The sequence below is a fragment of the Limanda limanda genome, chromosome 9, assembly GCF_963576545.1.
Source record: "Limanda limanda chromosome 9, fLimLim1.1, whole genome shotgun sequence".
Lineage (NCBI taxonomy): Eukaryota > Metazoa > Chordata > Actinopteri > Pleuronectiformes > Pleuronectidae > Limanda > Limanda limanda.
In genome coordinates this window covers 16,969,822-16,995,975 of record NC_083644.1, presented here as the reverse complement: position 1 = coordinate 16,995,975, position 26,154 = coordinate 16,969,822, and the positions used below count along the sequence as shown (strand labels likewise).

Here is a 26,154-nt window from a genome sequence, read left to right as displayed (position 1 = left end):
ATTTATAATCCCACAGCTGCCCAGGACCCGGGGATAACACCAGACAGGTGGACTGATCCAAGTCAAACAGGAACAACTGCTCTCATCATGCTGCCCTCCCAGTAAACAACAGAACGGTGTAAGGACGTGATGATGGTTCCTTGTGTGGACAGGATCTCTCCTGCAGACCTCATCCAGCTTCACTGGGGCCTCGTGTGTTATGAGGGCATCCACAAAGGAATGAGACGATCTGAGAAGTTTCATGGGAAGTGAACTTGTTTTTTCATCGCTTCCTTCAAGAACAACTCCCTCCTGCTGAGTGATAATTTGAGTGTTTGTGTATCCGGTGTCTTGGCTTCAACTGCTGGTCTCTCCTCGCCTGGAGTTGTGATTAGAAAGTGATGCTGCTGCTCCCTCTGGGCACTTTGCACAGTTTTGCCCTTTGAGACAGGTGTGTGGAGGAGAGAGTGTGTTTACTTACCCTCGGCGAACATGTGTTTGACAAGAACTTTCTCTTTGGAGCCTCACACGAATGAGCTCGAACCAAAAGCATCACGGCCGTGGAGTCCTCTCCTGTGGGAGCGACTGCTGATGTCCCGTCACTCTGAGGCCACTGTGGAGGAGAGAAGGGCACGTGGACTCTGTGTGTTTAATCACTGGAGCTGGGCCAACACACACACCCACACCCCAACACACACACACACACACACACACACACATACACACACACACACACACACAGACCCACACACAGACACATACACACACACCGAGCTCACTCCTTCATCTGACCTGCCAATAGTAATAATATGTGTCCTTCACTTATCATTTTCTATCATCTATATTATTATGCCTCCCTCCCCAGAACACACAACGCAGACTCATACATCCTGTGCAGCCCCCTGCCGCCTACCCCCGCCCCATTACCCAGCCCGGCCCAGCAAGCTACCCCCCCTCCATACACACACACACACACACCCCTCCAACACACACACACATGAAAGATCTCTCCCCATGCTGCAGCAGACTGCAAAGCACTGCATTTCTCATGACTTTCTTTTTTTCTGATAAATGTGATCCCAGAATCCGAGAGGGAGGCCGGTGCTGTGCATTAAAATTCATGGGTAAAAAATGGCAATAAAATCTTTACTTTCTTTCTTTCTTTCTCTCTCTCTTTCCTTCCCTCTTTCTCTCCACTCTCCCCTACTTGCTCCCCTTACCCTCCTCTCTTTTTTCATTCCCTCACTTGCCTGCTCAACGCACACACACACACACACACACACACACACACACACACACACACACACACACACACACACACACACACACACACACACTCACTCACAAGGACCAGCCACACTCACACACATGCACACACACAAGCCCTCTTTTTTTTTTCATCACCCGTGTGCACTCTCGCTCTCTTTCAATCTCTAACCCTCCCACTGGCTCCTCTTTCTCAGCATCCCCCCCGCTGTCCTTCATCCTTTATTCTCTTCCTCCTCCTCAATCCCTCCCCCCCTCTGCCTTTCCTCTCTCTCTCTCTGTCTGCTTCTCACACACACACAAACTCACGCACACACACACACACACACACACACACACACACACACACACACACACACACACACTTTATACCCTCACACAAATACACACCCATCTATATTTTCCAACTCCACCTCTGGCAGGTTGTGATTTCCACTGTCAGAAATTGCTTTTTCAATATCTCTCTCTCTAATTATGAGCCCCGCTAAAGGGGTCGTGCCACCAGAATACCAATTTTTTCCACCATTTCTCCTCCTTCTCCTCCACAGTCCCTTTTTGCTCTTTCCAGGTATAACAACAATACACACAATTAATACAGCGCCTTGTAATTGTCTCAAGCACGACCGGTGTTGCATGTCTGCAGGTTTCGGATGCAGGGGCTCGGATCCACATTATTTTTTTTGTCATGTTTGGTCAGGTCCCTGTGGTCGGGACTAATTTCTGACATCCAGGGATGAAAAAGGAGGCTGATGCAGATGTTTATTTCCACATCGACGAGGACCAAATGGGGCCAATGTGAGATTCTTTTTTCTATTTTTTTTTTTATTCATACAGTTGAAGGTTTGAGGGGAGAAAAGGGAAAACCACTGAATCCTGATAGCAACCACACATCTCCTCAGCATCCTCCATCACCCCACACACACACACACACACACACACACACACACACACACACACACACACACACACACACACACACACACACACACACACACACACACACACACACACACACACACACACACACACACACACACACACACACACACACACACACACACACACACACACACACACACACACACACACACACACACGAACCCAGGAAAGGGTTAAAACCTTCGCCGAGCACCGGCTTTGATTGACGTGCTGAGCCCTCATCCACCAATCAGCAGCCGGTCATCGCGGCCCACGTGGGCGCTCTCCGCACCCATTGGCTGGTTTTGCCAGTGTTTACTGCGCTGAGGCCGAGCCCCACGTGGAGATTTCAGTCAATCTCTGAACCCTCTGAAAGCTGTCGTTGCATCAAGAAAAAAGGGTTCGCACTTCAAAAAAGAAAGGAAATAAAATTAATAAAATCTCCTAATGTATTTTCATTAGCATCGTTACGAGTGCAAAACAACAACAATAACATCAACAAGAGGAGAAACATGTAAATAAGGCCGATCTGCAAACACCGGGGAGGCTGTGTGGAGAAGAGCATTGTCTCACAGTCGATGGGGAGAAATGCCCTTATTTGTCATAGAAGCAGAAGGTTATTAATTTTTGATAAAACAATTTGTGGTGGTGGTGGTGGTGTGGGGGTGGGGATAGCAATCCGTGTCTTTAGGTGCGACCCCCCCCCCCCCCACCCCACCCCCACACACACCCATCCACTCACTCGCCAGAAAAGCTCCTCATATGTTATGTCCCATTGAGGATCGGAGGGAGGAGGGGTGAGGGAGCAGCGAGGGACTCTGGGAGTGTTGTGTGAAAAAGAAGTGCCAGGCCAGCGCGCCAGACAAAAGGAGGCTGCGGCGGCACTGAATGTGCTGGGTGGTGGTGGTGCGGCCATAGTCTGCGGAGCCACAAGCAGGAACCACATTAAACCCCCCCACCCCTCTGGCGAGAGAAGAAGACTTATATATATATATGTAGAGGAGGAGAGAGAGGGTGCGAGAGAGAGAGATAGAGAGAGCGAGGGGGAAAGCGGTCGAAGTCGCTGGAAGTTGAGGAGCCGAGAAGAAGAGAGAGAGCGAGAGAGAGCGAGCGAGGTCCTGGACCCCGGGTGTTCCTCCTCTCCTGTCCGGGTCGAGTGCGCTGCGCTGCGGTGGTTCCGGTGCGGTGCGGTGCGGGGCGCTGCGGTGGCTGCTGCTGGAGATAGAAGCCAGAACAAAGGAGTCTTGGAATAGAGGAATGAGCCGAGACCAGCGCTGCCATTGCCTTTGAAGCCGGGCCGAATGCCTCTGTGAGCTCCACAGCAGCGGTAGGTTCCTCTCAGCTGCTCGCGGTTCTCGACGAGGCTCTCCGCTCCGAAAGAGAAGAAGAAGAAGAAAGAGAAGAAGGAGGAAGGAAGAAGAGAGAAGAAACACTGAGAGGCTCAAGTCGGCGGCTACAATGTTTCCCCAAAACCGACCACCGGTAAGAAGGCTACACGTCTAACAGTCCTCATTGTTTCCTAACCGGAATCACTATTACACACAATAAACCACGTAGCCTCTATGACGAAAGTGTGCGTGTTTAGGAATTGTTTAATCTTATTCATTCCTTTGATGTATTTCCGGGGGAGTCCTTTGTAGTAGCTACACATAATGCAATCGCCCGGTGAAATCTATGTGCAGTGAAGGTCGGGCCGAATTTATTTGTTTTATCCTAAACTTTGCCCAGTGTCGGTGTGTGTGTGGGTCTCTCTGTGTGTGTGAAACTCGTGTCCTTGGTGGCCGCCACCTCCTCCATATGGGGTTGGAAACATGGAGCCTCCTTCCAGCTCCACTCTGGTGGTGGAGTTGACCCAGATGATGAAGTGTGTTTGTCCCTTCCTCATGTGCTGCGAGGAGGGAGAGAGGGAGGGAGGGAGGGGGTGGTGAGTCAGCCCGGCTTGTTGACACCATCACTCAATGGTCTGCCCTTCTCAAGTGCCACTCATTGTTCTAAAAAAAAAAGAAATCTGCTTTTTTTTTTAAATTTCTGTTCAGTCATATCAAGAGGGACAGACTGAAAGCAACGAGACAACCGCTAATGCCCCAATGCTCTGTGATGTCTGTGAGACTGAAAACAGAAACCACCGGGCTGTTGTCAGATAGATCCGTGTGTGAGTGCGTGGCTTTAATTTGTTTTAGCCGAGTTAGGTGGAGAGCTTTTGAGTAGACTGAAATACATAAACACTGGTCCTCCAGCTGTGTGAAGTATCAATTAAGACCTGCTCATTTGCCTAACCCTCATCTCCATCCCTCAGCCATGCCGTCCTGCACCCCCGCCCCTGACTGACTGGGTTTGGATATTCATGTCCCGGGTCCATGCCACCGAAAACCAGCGTGTGTAAAACTTAATGTAAAAAAAAAAAAATCCCTCAGTCAGTTTTTATCTCCATCGTGTTGTGATGACACTCAAAATAAATGTATCGTATCTCAATTTGAAGTTGATCCGATGGAAGCCCTGGTACAAGTACATCAAAGTGAAAATGTGGAATATGGCCAAAATGGCCACTAAATGCAAAATAGCAGGCTTCCTGTTGTGTTTTTCCAATTGCACGTGAAGACTTTTTGGTTTGTCTGGTCATGATCCAACTGTATAGCGATTATTGTGAAGACCGGTCAATGTGAACACGTTCCAGGGGTCTCGGGGGGCACCGTTGAGCTATTTTGTGATGCCCATTGAAAATTCCTTCAGAATACGTAAATTTTCACCACTTTCTAACTTTCTGCAAATTTTGGTAAGAATTTGAGCATGGTAAAGCCCTCAAAAAGCCAATTAATTTGCCTGAATAATAATAATAATAATAATCCTTACAATTGCAATAGGGTCTCACCTGGCCTTCGATGTCAGTGCTCGGGCCCTAAATATGTGTGCGCCCCACTTTAATAAGTCTTCTCACAAATCCATTCAGATCCAAAAAGGACACATTCTTTTAATTTCTGGAAGCATCTGTGCGTTTGCATAATGCTTCAATCCCACCACACCACCGTGCAGTGCAACTTCTATTTCAGCCTCTACTTCCTTTGAGCGATAAAAGGATCTTGTGAGTCCCCTCAATCCAAACACGCCACACACACACAAACCTCACACACACACCAGCAGCAGCTGTGTATGTAGTATGGCTGACTGCAGGAAGGCAGGGCAGGAGGCAGACTGTGGCTCTGTGGTTTGCACTGTAAACCCAATCCCTCTCATCCAGCCTGTGTTCCTGTGAGAGCTCCAAACCACATCTTAATGTATGGGCAGGCGTCCCAGGGTGAGAGGAGCAGACTGCGGCGGGTCTGGGTCGAATGTTTAGGCCGGCGGCCCCGTTTCCATTCGACCTCTTTGCAGATCTCGACGGTGCTATCGAGCCCCCCCCCCCCTCTCCGAAAAGTCCCAGGCCATCAGGAGCTGTTGTTTGCACCTCGCAGTGAAGGGCCACTCAGCAAGGCAAACTGTTTAATATCTGAAACGCTGGCCTGGCAGTAGCCTGTCATCACCGGAGGATGGTCCGCTGTGAAGGATATGACTCATAAATCCCGTTACCCATGGCCTATATATCACAGAATATAGAGTTGTCTTTTATCAAATGTTAGATATCAATTAACTTGCCCACTTTGGAGACACTTATTAGTATCCACATGTAATTCAACCTGTTTATACCTTTGTATCCTCATTGTGGATTCCTCATGTGTATGAATTCATCACCTGTTCCAAATATGTTCTTATTACTATTTTCCTATTACACAGGTTCATATGACATTCTCTCCACGGCCGAAAGCTGTTTTTCAATCACTCAACTTGCACATTTAACAAGCACTGAATACAGTACCCACTCGAGCCAAACTTCTCCCTATCAGAGACTAAAAATCAGATTACACGCGCAGATGTAATGGCGCTGTAAACACGGCATTAAAAAAAAAAGTTTCTGGAAACACTTGAGGTCCTTGTATGTGCCCAGATGGTTTTGGGACTCGGCCTGATGCCAGCTGTAAACTAGCTGAGATGTGTATGGGACGTGGCTGGCTCTCTTAGGTTGTTAGGGTTCGTTCAAATCTGCCACATTGCAAAACTGTACTGCAAACACATCCACAAGTGAAGAAGAAAGCAAAATATCAAAGTAGAAGTTAGAATTGAAATCTAGTCAGAAAATAATCGTCTGTTTTCTTAGCCTACAACGATGCTAACCATGTGAACAATGACACATTTTAGCCGCTTGAAATAAAGGTGAGGCCTGTATTCACAAGGAGCAAATTGTGACATTGATAAACATCACAGGTGTTGTTAAGACCTGGCCTGTACGAGTTAATCAAAGTATAATAAATTGATAATCGAGATTGCTCAAAGTTCATAATAAGATTGCTAATAATATTTCCAATAGCCCTCTACCAACCATTTTCTTCTCAACAAAGCTGAGTCTTGGGGGAGGGGTTTCTCAAGAGGCTGCCATGGGGGGTGATCTGTTTGGCTGTGTTCAGACAGAGACTCGCCCTGTGTAGGAGAAATGCAGCCCTCCTTATCTACTCAATGAGGGAACTGTGCTGGGGGGGGGTGCTTTGAGAGGAGGTTGTCCTAAAAGATGCAGCATTGTGCGACAAAATAGTCGAATCCGGTTCAGCTTTTTTTTTTCTTTAACTGAGTTAAAGATGCATGAGACCACACGTTCCTCACCAACACTGCTGCATGATGCAGTGGCAAGAGTCTGTGAGTTGTTCAGTTGGGGGAAAAAAAGTCCAGCTGTAAGAGTGCAGGGGCTGCATTTCTGAGGATGTGTTGTTTTATATACCTGTGACAATGAAAGAAAACCCGGGGGCGTCCAGTTGAATGAACATTGATGTCACATTGCAGCAAAAGCTGAAAGAGATTCAACTTTTTTTGCTACATGAGGCAACGTTACTTTGGATGACCCCACCCCCTCAATAGCCTCCCCTACGTTAACACACTTCCATCGTTCCAATGAAAGGTTGTGTTCTTTTTTTCACTCTGCATGATGTTAACGTGGCCTTGTTCTGAATTCCCTTCAATGCCCTCCATAATCATCCTCTTCAGACCACTTGATGTAAAATGGCTATTAAAAATGCAGCTCGTTTTGAAACGAGTATTGATAACCCTTTTTAATTTATGTGGTTTTGCCGAAGGTTCAAATCTGTAACTATAACATTTCATAATCTTTTAGTAGGAAATGAATGCATCGTGCTGTTACTATCTGACTATCACTGATTTGGTTTCTAGCTAGATCGTCCATTGTGAGCGTTCATTATATGTTTCAGACCTGCTTCCTTGCTTAACATAGTTTGAACTTGTAGTATCATATTCACAGTCAGTTTTAGTTCGCTGTGGTATATTTATAATAGAAAGTTGGGTGGATTCAATTAGATCATTAATCATTTTCATTTGATGTTTAAATGTAGGTCTGTCTCTTCTAAGGTGCCATAGTACAGGTTTTTATCTTCTATTCAAGCACCAGCAGCACTTGTGCAAGTAGACGTTGTTGCTCCTCATCACTCAAGGCCAAAACAATGGTCATTAAGCATCGCTAAACTCTGAGCATATGCAGCCCACATGACCTCGCTATTTGCTCCTCCTCGGCCAAGTGCCATTGTGAGGTTTGTGTTTGAATGAAGCTTGAAGAACAGAGGGAGCCACAAAACAGAGCCAGATTCACGTCATGATCAGTTGTCTCAGATAACTTGAGAGTCAAATGCCTTCTCCATCCCTCTGGTTTTAGCACAGACTTACTTCTAAGTGCGGCCATGCCCTGTATCTTCATCTAGGATTCTAATGAATCTATTCAGTGAGCTATATAAAGGTAAGAGACAGAGTGTTGTGTGGAGAGCAAATGAGTGACTGAGATGAGATGCTTTCTGCTCATCATCCTCAGAGCTAGCACACACGCACACGCACATGCACGCACACACACACACACACTTCCTGAGTCCTAGCATGCTCTTAGCTCTTTATCACCACTGTTGTCCGGCGGGGAGAGTGTCTTATCGATCAGGAGCTCGCCTGCTCTGCTCCGGAGCGAATTAGCGAGAGAAAGAGACCGAGGGAGGCAAAAAGAAAATGAAGGAAACGAGGCTGAAGGGATTTCAGGTTTACACAAGCTGTTGTGGAGGTGCGCCTCAGTGGAAGGAACAAATGAGCTGAGGGGGTTACCTAATAAAAGAAGGCACCTCCAGCAATTAAGCCAGCTGACAGGCAAACTGTGGCTCTTCGCTAATGTGGGCTGACAGCAGGGAAATTTGAATAAGGGGGCATGCGGGAGGAAGGCGAGAAGGGGGGGGAGTAGTGGGGGGGAGAAGTGGTGGCGCTAATGAAACAGGTGCCTGGCAGCCCCTCCCCTCTAAGTGCAGAAATCATTGGGAGATTACGAGCCCATTTCTCTCGCATGTAGCCACGCAGATTGCTAATTTGGGTGGAGGGGCTTGTAGGAAATGGGAGAGGGGGGGGGGGACCAGTGTCTTTCCTTCTCGACTGCATGGTGCTTTAACAATGCAAATCACTGTTGAATGGGGACCGTAGTTTTGGAATAAATTGATATCAGGTTCCTTAAATTCAAACCCTTGTGATGGCTGTGCGCTGACACGTTTCCTGGCCCTCGGACTCGGGGGCGTGCCGTTTGTCGGCATGTGTGGGTGGATTCACAGTGATACACACATTCAGTTATGTTACCCTGAGTCAGACCTCCTGTCACAGCGTCCTTGGTGGTATTCAAATGAGAGAGGGAGGGAGGGAGAGAGAGAGAGGGGAGAGAGCTCGGTGGGTGTTTACTCTGATGATTGACTCTGTGGGTAAGCAGTGTAATTAGTGGCCTGACTAATGGGCTGAGCTTTATGAAGGAGGCAACAGCACAGCATCTTCCCAGCTGAAGGAGACGGAGAGATCGAGCTCAGATAAAAAGAATAAAACAAATCAATCTCAACATTCAGCAAAGATATTTTTAGCCACGCCGTTTTCACTTCCTCCGACTATCCAGAGTGTTCACCTTGGACAATTCAGACCTAAAGTATGGGCAGTAACAATCGAGAGTTGGAATACCAGTAGCTGGATCCGCCAACACTTGCCCTTGACCAATCACAACGAGTCAGTCTCAGCAGTCAATTATGACGCTTAGGCCCATTTTAATAGCATCAATATATTTCTATCGAATACGAAATTAAAACCAAACTCATCAGAAAAATAAACACTTGAAAAATTTGATAAGAATTACCTTAAATGATAGAATCCACAGATGACCCACATTTATAAACATTTTATCTTCCTAGCAGGTTTGATACATTTTTTTATAAATATTTGTCTGTCACACTTTCTTTTTGACTAAATGCCTGTGTTACTACCATGCTACTCCCATCAGCCTTAGTTAGACTATGTATTAATTCACAGATGCATGCTACATATTAAAATATTATCTGCTAAATAGGAGCATGTTAGCGTTGTCATGTTAGTCTCACAGAGCCGTTGAAACCCCAACCTTTTGTGTTAACAAACACAAATCTCATGTTGACTTTTGCAACTGTAGTTTTACTATAAATGAAATTCTCTGCCTAAAATTAGATTCAGCATTTCAAAAAGCGGTACGGCATTACGAAAAAAACAAGACCGTGGCAACCGCTCAGGTTTTGCGTTTTTTGACGAACTCTTTATTTCTTTGTTGCTATATGCTGTGTGGCAAGGAAAGGAAGGCGACTGTGAGAAATCATCCAGTCATCTCTCTTCCTCCCCACATCCCCTGCAGCCTTGATAAGAAAACACAGTAGTGCTCATTTCAGTGAACCCAATATTCCCCTGCTCGCACAACCACATCATAACAGTGATGGCCCCATTTCAGTTCCATTAGAAAAACCACATATCACTGTGGGTCAGTGCGGGCAGCAACGATTGAGACCCATACTGTGGATTCCCAATGTTCTTGACGTTGTAGCCATCCTGTTTGAATTCAATCAAGTCCACGTGTGCTTGTAAATATTGTGGAAAACGGTTGTGCACACATCCACATGGTGTGTGTAGGGGCCATGTATAAGAGAGTAGTCTTTTTTTTTGAGCATGTGTGTGTTGTTTTTAATGGCAGCAGGAGGGGGTTGGAGCAAGGATATGAGGTCATGGTGGTTTGTTGCTTGCAGTGTAATTAGAAATAAATGCCACACTTGTAGTGGTCCATTCACATCAGAATAAAGTTTGTGCACAGATGCTTACGTTTGTCTGTGTACGAATCTTTGCATTCACGGATGTTGTTGCATCTGACCTTGGGTATAATGTTTGTGCAGAACATGTACCCTGATCTCTTATGTGCTGTGTTTGGTTTGTCAGCAGCTAGTGTGTTTTGAAAAAGCCTTACCTGATTGTCTGCACTAACCTTTCCCACCAAAGGGATGTGGGATTTGATTTAAATAATTTCTATCCCCGTAGATGACTCCTTCACGCTCGCTCTCTCATCCCCTCATCATCAGGCCCTCATTTAATCATCGCAATTGACTTGTGCCTTCCTGGGATAAGGGAGAGATTAGTGTGGAACGTGTGTGTGCGTACATCTGATGCAACAGGGTCATATCTGGGGTTTCATCAGTGACCTTGTGGCCTTTAACCCCTAATGTTGGCCTGTAGCTTCCTTGGCTGGCTCCTGGAACGGGACAGATAGCCGCGACACTGGGCTGCTGCTCAAGCCCCGTGAGCACCTCACCGCCGATTGATCTAAACAGTTAAATAATTAGATCATCCTATTGGAGACAAGCTTTCCTTCCTCAAGCCGACCCGCTTCATGCAGTCCTCCCTCAGAAAAAGATCCTGCTGTAATTGTGTAACCGTGATTTTCAGCCTATGTAAGCTTTGTTCAAGGGCAGACGGCATGTCTCTTGTTTTTGCTTTCAAGCCAAGAGGGATGGAATAACTGACTGTGGGATTATCAGGTGAGGCTCGGTTTAGACTCATTCCCACAGGTCAACAGGTCAGCGCAGCGCCCTGACCCCTCACTTTAAAGCCTGCTCAGCTATTTGCCAGATCAGGAGTTGGAACAGACTAATGGCAGTGTTTCATGTGTGATTTAAAGAGGTTGTATGCTGGGGTATGATGTATGCTTTGCCCGTGTTTCAAGGGAGCATCTGTCACATGCGTCCAGTCTGGTGTGAATCATCACAACAGAAATCCTAACCAGCAGACTGGGGTTGTGTCCCGAGTGGCCAAGACGGCAAAGAGACGTTTGTTTCTTTCACCTAAGATATACAAATATTATATATCTTATTATACATCCTCTCTTTCCTCCGGTGAGGGTCAGAAAATAGACCAGCTCACTAGCATCATCCATTTCAGCGCAAGGCTCTGCCCCATCTCTCACCTGTCCTCCGGCAACATGGCTGTGAAGTAGAAAAAAAAGAAAATCCCTGAAAAATATTAAAAAGAAATGGGAGGGAAAGGAGTGATGAGAGGGAGAGAGAGCGCAAAGAAAGATAGTCTTTTCTTTCATTCTTCTTCCATCCTCCCATAAAATGGCCTTGGTGCTCTTTTTTTCCTCCTGTGAAGAGTAATTGCTCTGTGCGTGTGTGTTGTGTGAAATGGGAGGGGAGGGAGAGTGTGTGTTTTAATCATGGGTTGTGTGTGAGGAAAGGTGTGTGTGGGTGTGTGTGAGCAAGGCTGACAAAATGTGCATGTGTATTTTTGTGGGGGTGAGTGTGCATAATGGTGGAGCTGTGCATGCAAGGGAAAAGAGGTGTGTGAGTGTGTGTGTGCATGCGTGGTTGTCTGTGCTCTAGGAGGCGAAATCTGGCCGACAGATTGAGAGCAGCTTGTTAGAAAGAGGAACAATGAGGCCACAGCCCCCTCTCCCATCTTCTTTTTTTTTCTTTCCTTTCTTTATTCTCCTTTCTTTTTTCCGTGCTCGCTTTCTGCCCCTTTCTCCTTTATTTTATTTCCATTCCTTTTCACAACACCTCCTCTCTGTCTTTCTCTTTTCTGTATATTTTTGACTTCCTCACTAGGCTCATTCATCTCACCGGTCCCATTTTACCCTCCATCCATCTTAAGCCGTCGCCTGCCATCTACGTTAGTCCAGAGTTTTTGGCGACCGTAAATCGCAAACACTTGCTTGTGGTCCAGCTTTATTTTTTGACAAAGCTGGAGCTGCATTTTTGTTTGGATGAGCCGAAAAGGAGGAAACATTATTCATATGATGACACAGTCGCCCGCATTTGCTTCCTGATTGGAAATCGATTGCCAGCAGTGAATGCAAAGCTTTTGGTCACAGTCCCTCCTCATTGTTGGTCCAAGAAGAAAATCCCTGCACTAATTTGTCACAACTGCTTTCCTTGTTTCTAGTATTTTCTGCAAGTTAGCAGTAACGGCAAAGAAGACCGGCACACTCACGCATGCCAAATGTCCTCGAATGGTCGTGTGATATGCACTCTAAAATGCTCCTGATTATTCATTGTACACTCACTCTGCTCATAATCAACACATTCTTTTTGGCTTCAATGTTGAGTGATGTTGTGATTAAGTTGTTTATTCATTAATATTAATGTGTGAGAGGCATTGTTGATGTCAAGGACATTAAGAGGAGAGGTGTATTTTTAAAAACAATAAATTACATTATTCCTACCCACAAACTCAAACCCATTGATTACCTACTGTCACTGAACTTGTTGACTCTTTGTTGAGCAACATGGCACCACTACTACTACTTAAGCATCTGGATTTCCTGAGTCAGGTCCTTTGACCTTTGACTTAATGTTATTGCATTTTAACATGTGTCCTGTTGTGTTTCTACTCTGATTCTTTGAAAGGAAGCTCTGTAGCTCACAGGCTCATTCTAAGAACTCTTGATTATGAAATGCCCTCACAGCTGAGGGTTTTATCAGTTTAAATAATTTAGCCAAATTAAGTTTTAATGAAGTAACATTTTTTGTATAAATGTAATCTTAATACCTTAAACGCCTACAATAACATTTTCTTTGGATCTCCCATCACAAACTGAAAAAGAGCAAAACATGTTTTGAATCAATGACCAGACTGGCGTCCGTTAAACTAACAGTCATATTAAGACTAGTGATTAGTAATTTCTCTCTGCAAGAGAAATTATGGTACATTACTATCACTCAGCCTCACTGTCATATTCACCATTGATCAGCTTGTGGAACCCACTGTCCCAGGCCCAGTCGGCTTCTGCTCTCTGTTATTTTGACAGAGAGCCAAACAGACAGACAGACGGACAGCACCCCCCCCCACCCCCGGCCTTCTAGTCCGGCTCTCAGCCCCCTTTTGTCTGCCTGTCCTGCAGCATTACCTCTGTGGTTGTAGTCTCCTAATTGCTCTGGACCCTGTCGAGAAGGGAGACTAAGCACAGGGGTTGGCAGGGGTCTTCAGCCACGATGGGGTCCTTTTACTCCACTCCTCTCCCTCCCACTGCTCTTTCTTTTTTTTTTTTTTTATGTCTTTATTCTACCCAGACTTGAAATAAGACAAAGTGTGCTCATTTGGCTAAGAGGCTCTTGTACACTCCGCCCTCCCCCTCCAAGTTGGTGACCCATTCACATCTGCGTCTGCTAGTGACGGCAGTGTCTCCATAATAGACAGCCCCTCACAATGGTTCCACAGGCATGGTGGTAAGCGCGTACAGATTTGGTGGTCAGGTACATATTTTCGTGTCATGGTTGAAACGGCTTGAGTGGAGCTTTTCCATTACCACATCAAAATAGCCACGTTACACACAAAATCACTCACCCTTTGTTTGTAGGTTGTCGCAATTTGGAAATCAAATGTTAACACTTGTTTTTTGGAATTATCCCATACTGGGAGGTATTTTACATCCTTTCTCAGTGGAATTTTTCCGAACACAGCCTGACCACGTCTGGTATCCACACACTTGTAAAAAAACTGCTGAAGGGAGGCAGAAAAGAGGCCATATTATGTTGCGAGAACACGTTTTAAAGTAAACGATTTTAAAAAAAAAAAAAAAAAAAAAAGCAGTTATGTAACGTTTGTATTTCTTGTTTTTTTTGTAGAGATACGTACTAAACTTTACCTGAGGTACGTACCAAGCTGTGATCTGTTACTGACCCACTAAGCATGGTGTCTCTTCTCTTTTCAGGCACCTTTGCAGCCACCCCCTGGGTCCTCTGTCTCAGTGGTGGCAGCTGCTGCTGCAGCAGCGGCGGCAGCATCGGGGGCGCCCCAGTCACTGAAACTAACCTACCCAGAAACCCTGGACCGCATCAAGGAGGAGTTTCAGTTCCTGCAGACCCAGTACCACAGGTATAACCTTTTCACATTGTCCACTGAGATTATGACTTTAATCCAGGAAGTTCACTTTGGAGAACAGATCCATAAATTTGAAGAGTTAGCACATGTCAAAAAGGTGCACAGAGGTTTACAATATTTTGCCCAACAGAGAGAATTTCCAATTCATGTTATAAAGTTACCTGGAGGAATGTGCAATGTTTCCGATTGATCGCAGCAGCGTGTTACCAGATGACCTTGCATTGCGTTGAGGCAAAAGCTGAGCCAGATACAACACACTGTATTTCATGTCCTTTCTTGCTTTCCTGTCTTACATGTGTGTACACAGACACACACACAAACACGCACACACACGCACATATGAAGTCGATCTCTGACTGAGATAACGCAAAGCTATGCAATGTTTTGACTAACTTTCTTGGCTCAAAATTTCTGGACCACTGCAGATGTGTATATATATATTTGTGCTGTTTTTTTCCCTTAAGGAAAGAAGTATGAATATATTATTTTGTGTATATAATGCGAGCCACTCTTTTTGCATGACTCTGTGCTGTGTTTGATGTTCAGGAATGTGCCTAGAATGCCTTTGAATGTGGGATTTGTGCTGGCTGTTCTGTCCCAGTCTCAGTCTCTTTCTCTCCATTCTCTCTCTCTGTCTCTCCCTCTCTGTTCCCTTGGCACACCTTCACAGAGTACCCACCCCCTCACTCGTCTCTCATCCAGCTTTGATTCAACTGGCCAGAATCTCCCCTCTCTCCTTTCTGTCCCCCTTTTAAACTTCTTTTGTATTTGTTGTTACCCTGCTCGCCAGCATAGCCGCTCTACCAGGGTTCTGTTTTGACCCCTGTGTGTGTGTACATTTTCGGGGGAGTATTACTTGGGATGGTATTTCCAGATGAATAATGATGGGTCAAAGGTTGAGAAAATATTGGCCAAATCATTTTCCAAATATTAGAGAAAATTAATTCCCCATCATATGGCATCTTAAATAAGACACAGAGAAATCAGAAAAGTAAAAACTAAATTTTTTGAATGCATTCTTATTTCTGTATCACTGTAGATTGAAAACTTATTTATGATTTATATGGAAGGATAATGCAGCCAGCCTCCATCATGATATCATTATGAAATGGGTTTATTACATCATAAAAAGCGATCAGCATTGAGGTATAAACAGCCTGAGCAGGATATGCAATATCCCTCCGAGAGCCGTTTTCCGTACCGAAACACTTTCCAATATTAGGAGCTTTATATTTTAACTAATAATTTGGTCTCATGGATATTAATAGGAAAGAGAATTGTGCAGGTTTTTTTCACCTTTTTGTGCAGATTATTTTAACCCAGAATCGAGTAAATGTCTCCTGATGTGATGACAATCATCCAGTCCTACCACATGAACTATAAACCACACCAACACCTATCCAGCACTGGCTGGTTGTGACCGACTCTTTGTTGATTTTTATTGAATTTAGCTCCAATAAGGTACAGAGTCTTGAAATAGCATGTGTGCTCAGTGAGCAGGAGGGAAACCCAAGGTTATGACCTTCTCAATATTCTTAATATATAGTGTTTGTAGTTTTCCAGCAACTAAACCTGTGGACCAAACTTCCGAGCTGCACTGACCCAGGCAAACCAAGCCATGCACAAACATGAGTCGTCTGTGGATCTTTTGGTAGCGACAGTGTGATCAGCTCCTCTGGCGGCAGTTCAACGTTGCACCTCGTGTTACAAAACACCTGGAGCCTCACTCTCCTGACAAGAGCCGGAACTAAGAACCAGGGAGCAGGATAAACAATAAATTCATGATGAGATTAAGAACACGATTGGGAGCAAGTGCGAGCTTGTGATTGCATCTGCATCTCCCAGTTTCTATACCACATTGTGCTGTTGGAGCAGGCCTGGTTCAGGTTTCCAGGAAAGCTTGTCTCACCTTGTTACCGGCTTCTCCAGTGAGCACAAAAAACACAGCGGATTAAATCTCTGTACATGACTACAACTGAAAACTAACACTGTAACCGTAACAATGGCAAACACTGCTGGAATAGAGTGTCTAATGGATATGTTTACACAAAACTGTTGGACGTATGTTGACTCTGGCAGACGAGTACCTGTTAATTGGTTGTTAGGCTCATTTATGATTGACGTATAAATGCCAGTAAACTTGAGCTGCTCATGCTGGAAAATGACAATACTGCTGCCTACTGATTTTCAACAAACTCAGTTTAAGCAGCTTCCACTGAAAACTGTGCATTCATGTCAGATTGGGTGATAATCCAATATTTTAGTGTTATTTTGGTGATATGATCATAATTTGTCAACATTGTTATTTAAATAACGCTAGTGATTCAAGTCATATTTACAAAGCCACACATTTGCCCCACGAGAGCATCATCAAATAAAATAGAAAAAAGAAATGCATTTCTTTTTTAATCTTTTGTTTTTTTTACCTGTGAGGCGATTAACTGAAGCGAAGCAAATCACTTGATCATATTTACATATATTTACCCTCCCTGACCGATATATAAGTCATGGTATGTGCCGTAGCTGCCATGCAGACCTTTTATATTACAGATTCAACTGTGCAGAAAAGTTGTTATCATCTGAATTTGCTGTTTAGGGGGGATGTTTTCTTGTCCCTGGGTCATTGATATCGTTTTGTGTGGGTTGACAGAGTGATTCCTTTTCATTAATAATAATAATATTGTCAGACTGGACCCCACTTTCTAAATGGAGGAAAAACCAGTGGTGCTTCCTTCAACTTATTTAACAACCAGAGTAGAAACAGGAGTTTTTACATTAACTTAAACATTGCGATCAGCACAATAAGATTCTTTCTATAATGGCGTAACTCTTAGAAGCCATCAGATGCCCGTTGCTTAACACATGTGACGCTAAAAAAAGTCTGATTGCCAGCAGAAAGGAGCAGACATGTTGTGGTCAGAGGGATTATCACTGTCCTTGTTTAGTCCAACAGGAGACAGGTCAGGACACAGGCCCACATCTGATCGCAGGCTACACCTTCATGTAACTGGACCCACTTGTTACAGTATTCACCCTGCAGGGAAAACATGACCCGAACTCCCACAGAGACACACACACACACACACTGACCCACTCAGACACAGTCCCAATCTGATGCCTGCCTTTAACACACACACACACTCACACTCACACACACACACACTCTTACACTTACAGGCCCCAATTATCTCCACACACACAAATAGATGTTGTCTAGAAATAGCACGGCTTAGTTGCAGGGAAGGTGGCTGGATTCTGATAGATGTTGGATTAGATGGCAGGAAAAAGACTGAGGGAAGGGATTAACGCTGATGAGCTGCAACTGTGTGTGTGTGTGTGGGGGGGGGGGGGTGGTTGGGTGGGTGGCACGGTGTGTTTCGCTGGTTTGGTTTGGTGGTGTGTACGTGGTTGGAATGAAGGGTTGAGAGAGATTAGTGAGGGAAGAATAAGAGAGGGAAGGGTTTATTAATTACATGGTCATTGGTGGGTCAGTGGCCCTGATTTTGTGCGTGCGTGTGTGTGCGTGCACGTGCATGAGTGAACTCTCTAAACAGGTCGTAATCAGCAGACACAGGGGAGACGGGAGGAGCTGCTGATACAGAGCTCTCATTACTGTAATTCTGTCTCCACACACACACACACACACACACACACACACACACACACACACACACACACCGTCGCAGGTCACTTGGGGGACATTTACATACACTTGTATTCACTTAATGGAGACTTTCCATAACCACTACTCACCTAACACTTAGCCTATCTAACACTCAAACGTAACCACCAACTCCAAATATCTGCTTATTTCCAATTGGGGACACCGCTTTTGTCCCCGGTTGGAGAAGCTGCTGAATTAGTCTCTATAGCTGCTTTCAGATATGCACTGGGCACATGGTGCTTGTGTGAATGCAAATGTCTGAGTGAGATGCTCCGCAGTTTCTACAGACTCTATCTGCCTGGCCTCATAGTACAATGTCTTTAAACAAAAATTAAAAAAAACTAAGAAATGACGTCGATGTCAGGGTGCTGTAAACAAAATCACGTGATCTACGCAGCAGAGTTAATTTGTCACTTCCTGCCTCTGCTCCAACACTCATTAACCCATACAATTGAAATATACTATTAAGAATGGACAAGTGCCTGGCACATTATATAATACCAATTAACCATTTCCTTGTAACAATGGGTACGTTTTTAATGGGTTAATAGCAGCATAGTCAATATGAGGATTAAAAAATCACACACTGAGTGAAACAGACCAATAGGTCGACGAACACTATTCACCTTAAATAAATGTTAAAGCAAGACGTGTTTGTGTGTGTGTGTGTGTGTGTGTGTGGTCTGGTGGGGAAGATATCAGCTCTCCACTCACCACTAACATGCCGTCACTCGTCACTTTGAGTCCTTCCACTCGTCTCTGCCAAAATACTAGACAGCTGTATAGGCTACAGACGGACACACACACACTGAAATGCTACAATATAATTTTTTGCTGCAATAATGAGCTGAAAGAGCGACGGGTTCGCTTGTGGAGAACTGGTCTTGTTGAGCACAAGTAAAACCAGCCCCAGGTTAATGACTGGTCATCATTCACAGCATTTCTGTGTTGTTTATTTATTAACTTTTACCTCAGCACTCACGGTTACAATACATCCATTAACCTTCCACCATTTTTGTGCCACTGTTGCACCAATAAATTTAACGAAACTGCAAATGCCCAATAAAGTTGTTTCCATTGTCTCACGATTGCATTTGACTTCAGCTGTTTTTCGACAAGTTGCTAACTGGGTTAACAGTTTGCACATTAACAACAAAAAAATGACATTTTCATTTGTAGTAGAAGCTCCAGTTTACCAAAGCTAAGTATTGTCTGAACTGTTGAGTCAAACTTGAACTGACATGGTGTGAACTGAATATATCTTTACAGCACATGCAGATCCAGATAGGCTGTTTGTGTGTGTGTATATGTGTGTGTGTGTGCACAGATATAATTAGATAAAGTAGTCAGGAATCCTCTGTGTTTAACTGTCTGTCTGTCGCTCGCCAAATGATGAAATTATATTTGCTTTAGGGAGGGCTGAAGGTTTGTGGTTTGTTTAAAGATGCGTTGTGGGTCTGTTTGTGTGATACAACTTCTAATTGCGTGTGTGTGTGTGTGTGTGTGTGTGTGTGTGTGTGTGTGTGTGTGTGTGTGTGTGTGTGTGTGTGTGTGTGTGTGTGTGTGTGTGTGTGTGTGTGTGTGTGTGTGTGTGTGTGTGTGTGTGTGTGTGTGTGTGTGTGTGTGTGTGTGTGTCAACCATTTATCAAAGAGCAGAGCTTACAGTGAGTCTGGCAGCAGAGAGAGGTATGGTTGGCCCGCTATTGTGCGACGAGATCCTGGCTTCGTTTGTGTGTGCGTGTGTGTGTAGGTGTGTATTTGCTCTCATGCATACCCTTGAGAGATGATGAAAGAGTACACAAGCAAGTTGGGTGGGTCCTTGGTGTGTGTGTGTGTTTTTCTGTGTGTGTCTGTGGATTTGAAGATGGAGAGAATCTGCCGTTTTTTCCAGAGGAGCAGTGAGGAAGGTTGATCAATAATGAGATATAAAGTGAACATACCTGGGGCCTGAAGGGCTCAATGGTCCTGACACGGAAAATACATGACGCTCGTGCAGCTCCTCTCTCTCTCTCTCTCTGTGTGTCTTCACTGGCTGGTTGGTTTGTTTTTGTGTAGCATTTGTGTCAGCGACGATGTCGTAGTGCCAAGACTATAACGGCTTCCAAGTTTTGAACTGTTGTTGAAACTGTGTGACACTTTAGCTGCATCGGAGAATCAATAAGGATCAATCTGTCATGTAGACACAAATGTTTTCAAGGTGAAAACATCCACATCCTCCGATAATGATTACGATAATGAGCGGGTTGTGCATATATATATTCAATTAGCTAGAACTGAAACAATTTTCATCTTCTTGATTTTATCATCCTCATCAAGCAAAACTATCAAATATTCAGCTGTTTTGTGGCTTGTGTTAGTTTAATATATTCTTAAAATTTGGGTTTTCAATGGTCAAAGTAAATGAGCATTTTGAAGTTGTCACCTTTTCCTCCAATAAATAGTAAGGGACATTACATTGATCAAATACAATCAATTTCTTGGTCAAGAATATAACCCGCAGACGTCAGTATTGGAAATCAACAGGTAGTTGCAAGCCAGGGAATCTGTTTGGTATCAACCTTGATTTTATCAAATTTGACCAGTGTTGTTTTGTTTATTTGATTTTGGAAATCTAAACATGATTTATTACAAAGCTGTTTGTTTCTGAAAATAAAATAAAAACCTAATTTAGTCACTTACACAAACGTGAACTTATAATTGTTTAGAATTATATGATATTAGGAAAGAAATTATACGGGAATGAGTTATAGTCAAGTACTGGATGCCAGCTTTACTTGACAGTCGTAGATAGTCTGCTGCTCACACAGTTCAGTGTGCATTGAGCTTTGGGGAGCCACAAACATTACATTTTCTTACTTGGTCATTTGTTTTTTCAATGAATACGTCCTCAATTTGCCTTGATCCTAATTACTTGCACTATTCAACCACTCGTCAAAAACTCAAAGATATAAAGGCTGAGATAACAGAGGAGAGGACCGAGCAAATCAGTAATGGTCACAGTTGTAAAGCTGGAACCAGCACATTTTCAACGCCATGTCATAAATCCTTCATATTGATGGAACCAGTCTGCCCTCACCTCACACCTTCATCTCCTCTGTACACAGTGTGTATTTGTTTAGACCCGACACACAACTGGCTGAGAGGAGGAGATTAACTCGACGGTTTATTTTTTTCATCATTACTTTTACAAAAAGCTCTGTAATTCGACTATATATTGACAGATCGATTATGCAGCTGATGATATTTAATAGTCAAAGCAAAAATGAAATGCTTTATCATTTGGCTCAAACCTGTTTTTACTGTCCCGCTGCTGCTTTTTGTGTAAAGACAATTAATGTTCCTTTAAACATTTATCTCTGTGAACACAGACAAAAACATTCTCAAACAACTAAAAGCAAACGGACAAATGTTTGATAGAAAAAAATATCTAAAAATGTCTTTTTGCAAAATAATCAATGAGGGAACGGGTGGAAGAAAAACTACTGAAGAAAACTAACATTGGAAAGAGCTGACATTTTTACAATACCCAGCAGCCTGTTTCAAACACTGAGAGTAAAACGGCAGTCTGCACATTTTCTGCTAGGTGCAGGGTCTTAATTAAACACTTCGCTGTCTGTAGGCTCTTGTTAGAGAGTGTGTGTGTGTTTGTGCTCATGCCTGTGTTTATTTAGCAGGTTTGTGTGTACTTGTGGGTGAAAATACTCTGAGCGCGTGTGTGTTCTTCTTGTGTGTCTACATACATGAAGTTTAAGGCTGTAAGTGAATGTTGCTTTAGTGCTCATGCAAACGCACACACACACACACACACACACACACACACACACACACACACACACACACACACACACACACACACACACACACACACACACACACACACGTGCTGCACACAAATAGACTAAGTGTGTGTGTTCAGTAGCATTGCTGCACTGACAGAGCTGTCTAAAGGCTGGCAGGCTGCAGATTTGTAGCGCATTGGGCTGATCATCTTATCTCTTGTCACCGCCAGTGAAAGATTGGAGGAACGGAGCCCACGGAGACACACACACACGCACACACACAGAGTTCCATCTCCTTTCCGTCTTGCTGGTTCTCTCTCTCTCTCTTGCTCACTCACTCAATCTTGTTTCCTCCCTGTAGTTCTCTCTCTCCCTCCTTCCCTCCCTCTCTCTCAGTAAATGGTGCTGAGCCAAAGACTAATTATTACAGGCAATCATTTCGACATGAAATACCCACTTCCTGCACACCGCTCTCCTCCCCTCTCACCCTCATTTTCTTCACCCCCTCCAGCTCTTTTATGCTCCCACACTCGCACAATGGCAACAAAAATACACACACACACACAGATGTTGGTCTTTCTACATTTATGAGGACCCTTGTATATTGCATACCCTAGCCCCTTACCCATAAATCAGCCATCAAACTGCCCTACCCTTACCCTAACCCAACTCTAACCAAAGTCCTAACCCTCCTATAGCCATTCGATGTTTCGAGGATTAAAATGTCCCCACAATAATGGTTTTGAACAATATCCCCACTTGACCATATAAACACACACACACACACACACACACACACACACACACACACACACTGGATTTCATTTCTTGAAGTCCATTTTGTGGGGAATGGTTATTGCTTTCTAAGAAAGAATGACCCTGGGGTCTTTCCTGTAAGCACAAGAAGTAACCGTGTAGGCGTGTGTGTGTGTGTGTATATTTGCTACACACCCTCATGCAATTTCTTGAGTCATATGCCAAAAACAGAGGACAGATTTTTTTAATGGGTATAGAGACAGCATGGCTCAGACTGCTGCTACTTTCTGCCCTGAATTATAATTTTCAAGCATCATACACCACAGACATATACATGCTGTGAATTATAACAGTATTATAATACATGTATATGGCAGCATGGATTCATGAACCACCAGCGGACATCAGCATCATGTTTAAAGCATCGGAATAATCAGACAGCAAATTGATTTATTTTAGTACATTCTTTATTAGAACATTGTGTTATAACACAACATGTCTTGGCCATATCATAGATTGGTCAGAGAAGAGAGAACTGAACGGATTGCAACTCAGGTGCTCAGCTGCGCTCAAGTGTCTGGAGACAAATTGGATTGTTGATTTATTGAATTGTTGAAAGTTCTTGTTCCTGCCTTTTAGTGAGTATTGGCTACTTTTTAAATTGAATCCCAATGTTTTGGACTGCTAAACAGATGCAGCTACATTTTTGATGGGCATTGTTACTATTGTATATTTTATTTGACGAATAACATTTTAATGACAACTAAAATTAACCAGTGACACTTCTAAAAACACAGGAATAATACAGCGTGTGTGTGTACATGTTGTTGTGCATATTTAGGACCTTATTAAACAATGACCTTGTCAGGACCAGTATACCTCATAGGGACCAAAGCCTGGTGCTAATGGGGCAAAATGTAATTTCTGTGTTCCTGGTTAAGGCTGGGGCTAAGATGTGAGTTACGTTTGGATAAGGTCAGGGTTAGGCATGCATTAGTCATAGTTGAGGTGAATGGGTAAAGTTTTGGTTTGACTGTCTACATTGAATGAAAGTCAATGCAAAGTCCTAAAAGGGACAGCTGCACAAACTTGTGTGTGTTTGTCTAGTCATTGCTCTGTTTCTCCACGCTCATCCCAAGTCTATGTCGTGATGAACATGCTGGCCATACACACACACACACACACACGCACACTTACACGCACACACAGTCACATTAGTTCTCAGCCCAGCTGTGAGTGACTTCTGCTGAGAGGCAATTCCACAGTAATAAAATCTATAGGGTGGGGGAAGGAGGGGGGTTTAATCCTCATTCCCTCTCTCCACCACCACCTACCTCTCCCACTCTTCGCCCTGCTTCTCTCCCTCTCCTCCCTCGTCCCTCTTCTCCTCAACTGGCTGGCAATGATAAATGAGTCAATTATGTGTGTGTGTGTGCACGCAGCGCGGGAGAACGGGAGCGGATGCGAACGTTATTACCTGTTGCGGCTGGGGGTAATGTTGCGGTATTAATCATATTGTAATTTTCCTCCGCCAAACGACCCCCACCCCTCACCACCACCACTTCCACTCACCCACCTCCAATGTCCCACCTAACCACACCGCACCACAGCCCCTTCTATCAATCTCTCAGCCTCCCGCAAACAAGTCAGCGTAAAATGCAGAGCGCCCAAAATATCATTCCTCTCTGGAGAGGGGTCGGGGAGTTGGAGTTGGAGGTGTAGCACAGTGTGCACCTCTGAGTTTGTTTGTGAGAGAGTAAGAGGAGATGGGGTGAGAGGTGAAGAGAGAGTTGCAGAGGTAACAAGGGAAGTGTTTGTATGCTTGACCTCAACACATTTGTGTGTGTGCGTGAGCGTGTGCGAAAATTCAGCCACTGGCATCTAGTTTAAGAAGACACAACGGGCTGTTTAGTGTGAGGAGAGACAAGCAGACACAGAGGACAGACAGATATATAGTGCACAAGGGAGACGTTCGGATGCTCTCACCTCAGAGGTGTGTGTTTTTCATGTACGGATATGTGTCGAGAAGCTTTTTCAACAGGTCTCACTGTAGTTGTGATGGAACTTCGTGGCTCCCAGGCCCTGTTCAGGTCTGGTATTAACCTGTTTGGGTGATTAGATCACAAGTGGACAGCTCCAAGTATCCAGCTGTGAACGCACCCAAGAAGCATTAAGGACGCATTTGAGATTCGATCGATCCAACTTCCCTCAGAGCTGGTCGGGGATTCTGGGATGCATGCGGCCATGTTCTTGTTGCATTATAAACGCAAATGTTTCCTGATTCACACTGAGCGACTCTCAACTCAAATGACTTCCTTCGGGCGGCTCCAGTTTTATATGCATTATTCATACCTGGTTTTAACCTCCATGTCAGTTGCTTGGCATTAGAATGTGTTTCCTGAAGTCTCCTGTAGCCTCTTGCGATCAGATCTCACTTCCCTGCTCTATGCAAACAAACATGTACTTAGTTTCTGTTTGCAAATACCAAACGACATCGTTTAAAACAGTCTGAGTTTACATATGTGTTTGTTTTCAGTGTTTATCTGTGTGTGAGGGGGCTAAGTGAATCAATGCGCTGTGCACAGCTCGACAAGATTTAACGCAATTAGAAAAAAAATGTGTGGCTGATTTGTTGTCAACATGTGGTTGTGGTCACACATTTTGCAATGTCTAGGAATAGAGAAGAACCAAACTATTTTCCGCTCATTAGACTGTCGCAGGTCAGAGGTGAGTAGGCAGTGCTTCATATGGGGACCAGCACACGTTTGCGTTCACACAGTGGAAATAATGGGGCCACACGTGTCCCAGACCACCTCTGTATGTTGTCCGGATGATCAGGTCTCAAATATATCCTGAACTCTCCACCTGTGATCTATCGCTCAAGATGGATGTTAATAGCAGCTCTGAATGGACAAGACTGCTTGATATACAATTTTCCTACTCACATATCGACACACCTGTTACATTGTGTGAAAACATGATGTCTTGTAATTTTGTTCTGTCACAAACGGCATCTATTGCCTCACATGTGAATCTCTGTGAGGCTTGTACGTTTTTCCCCCTGTTAATATTTTTTTTTTGGTAATTTTTCCTTACTCTTGTTGAAGGTTAAGGACAGAGGATGCTGCATCTTGTTAAGCCCTCTGAGTTGAATTGTCTGAATATGGGCTATATAAATATAATTTGATTGATTGAGAAGTGTTCGAACACTGATTAATGTGTGGCCTTCATCACAATATTAACCTTCAAATAAAGATTTTCAATTTTTTGTACTTTTTCAGGTGAGTAAAATCCTAAATCTTGTGAACATGTGAATTTACATATAGAATTTACATATAGAGCAGGGAAGTGGATCAGAAGTCGTCACAGGAGACACATTTTAATGCCAGATGAACTCGCGTAGTCAGAGCTGCCCACTTGTGATCTGATCTCCTGAGACAGATGTTAATACCAGGTCTGTACAGGGACAACAGACTGAGCCCCACTCATGGCTCCTGTCATTGACAAAAAGAGGGAGACCGGACTGAA

General features: G+C 44.2%; 1 protein-coding gene across 1 annotated transcript in view; it reads left to right on the top strand.

The window, feature by feature from the left end:
* Positions 1-3,520: 3,520 nt before the first annotated feature.
* Positions 3,521-26,154, top strand: part of tle2a (TLE family member 2, transcriptional corepressor a) — a 42,283-nt gene continuing 19,649 nt past the window's right edge. The window contains exons 1-2 of the mRNA XM_061077879.1: positions 3,521-3,645; positions 14,258-14,421. Coding sequence (XP_060933862.1) covers positions 3,622-3,645; positions 14,258-14,421 — 188 coding nt within the window. The 5' untranslated portion in view covers positions 3,521-3,621. The remainder of the gene's footprint in view (positions 3,646-14,257; positions 14,422-26,154) is intronic.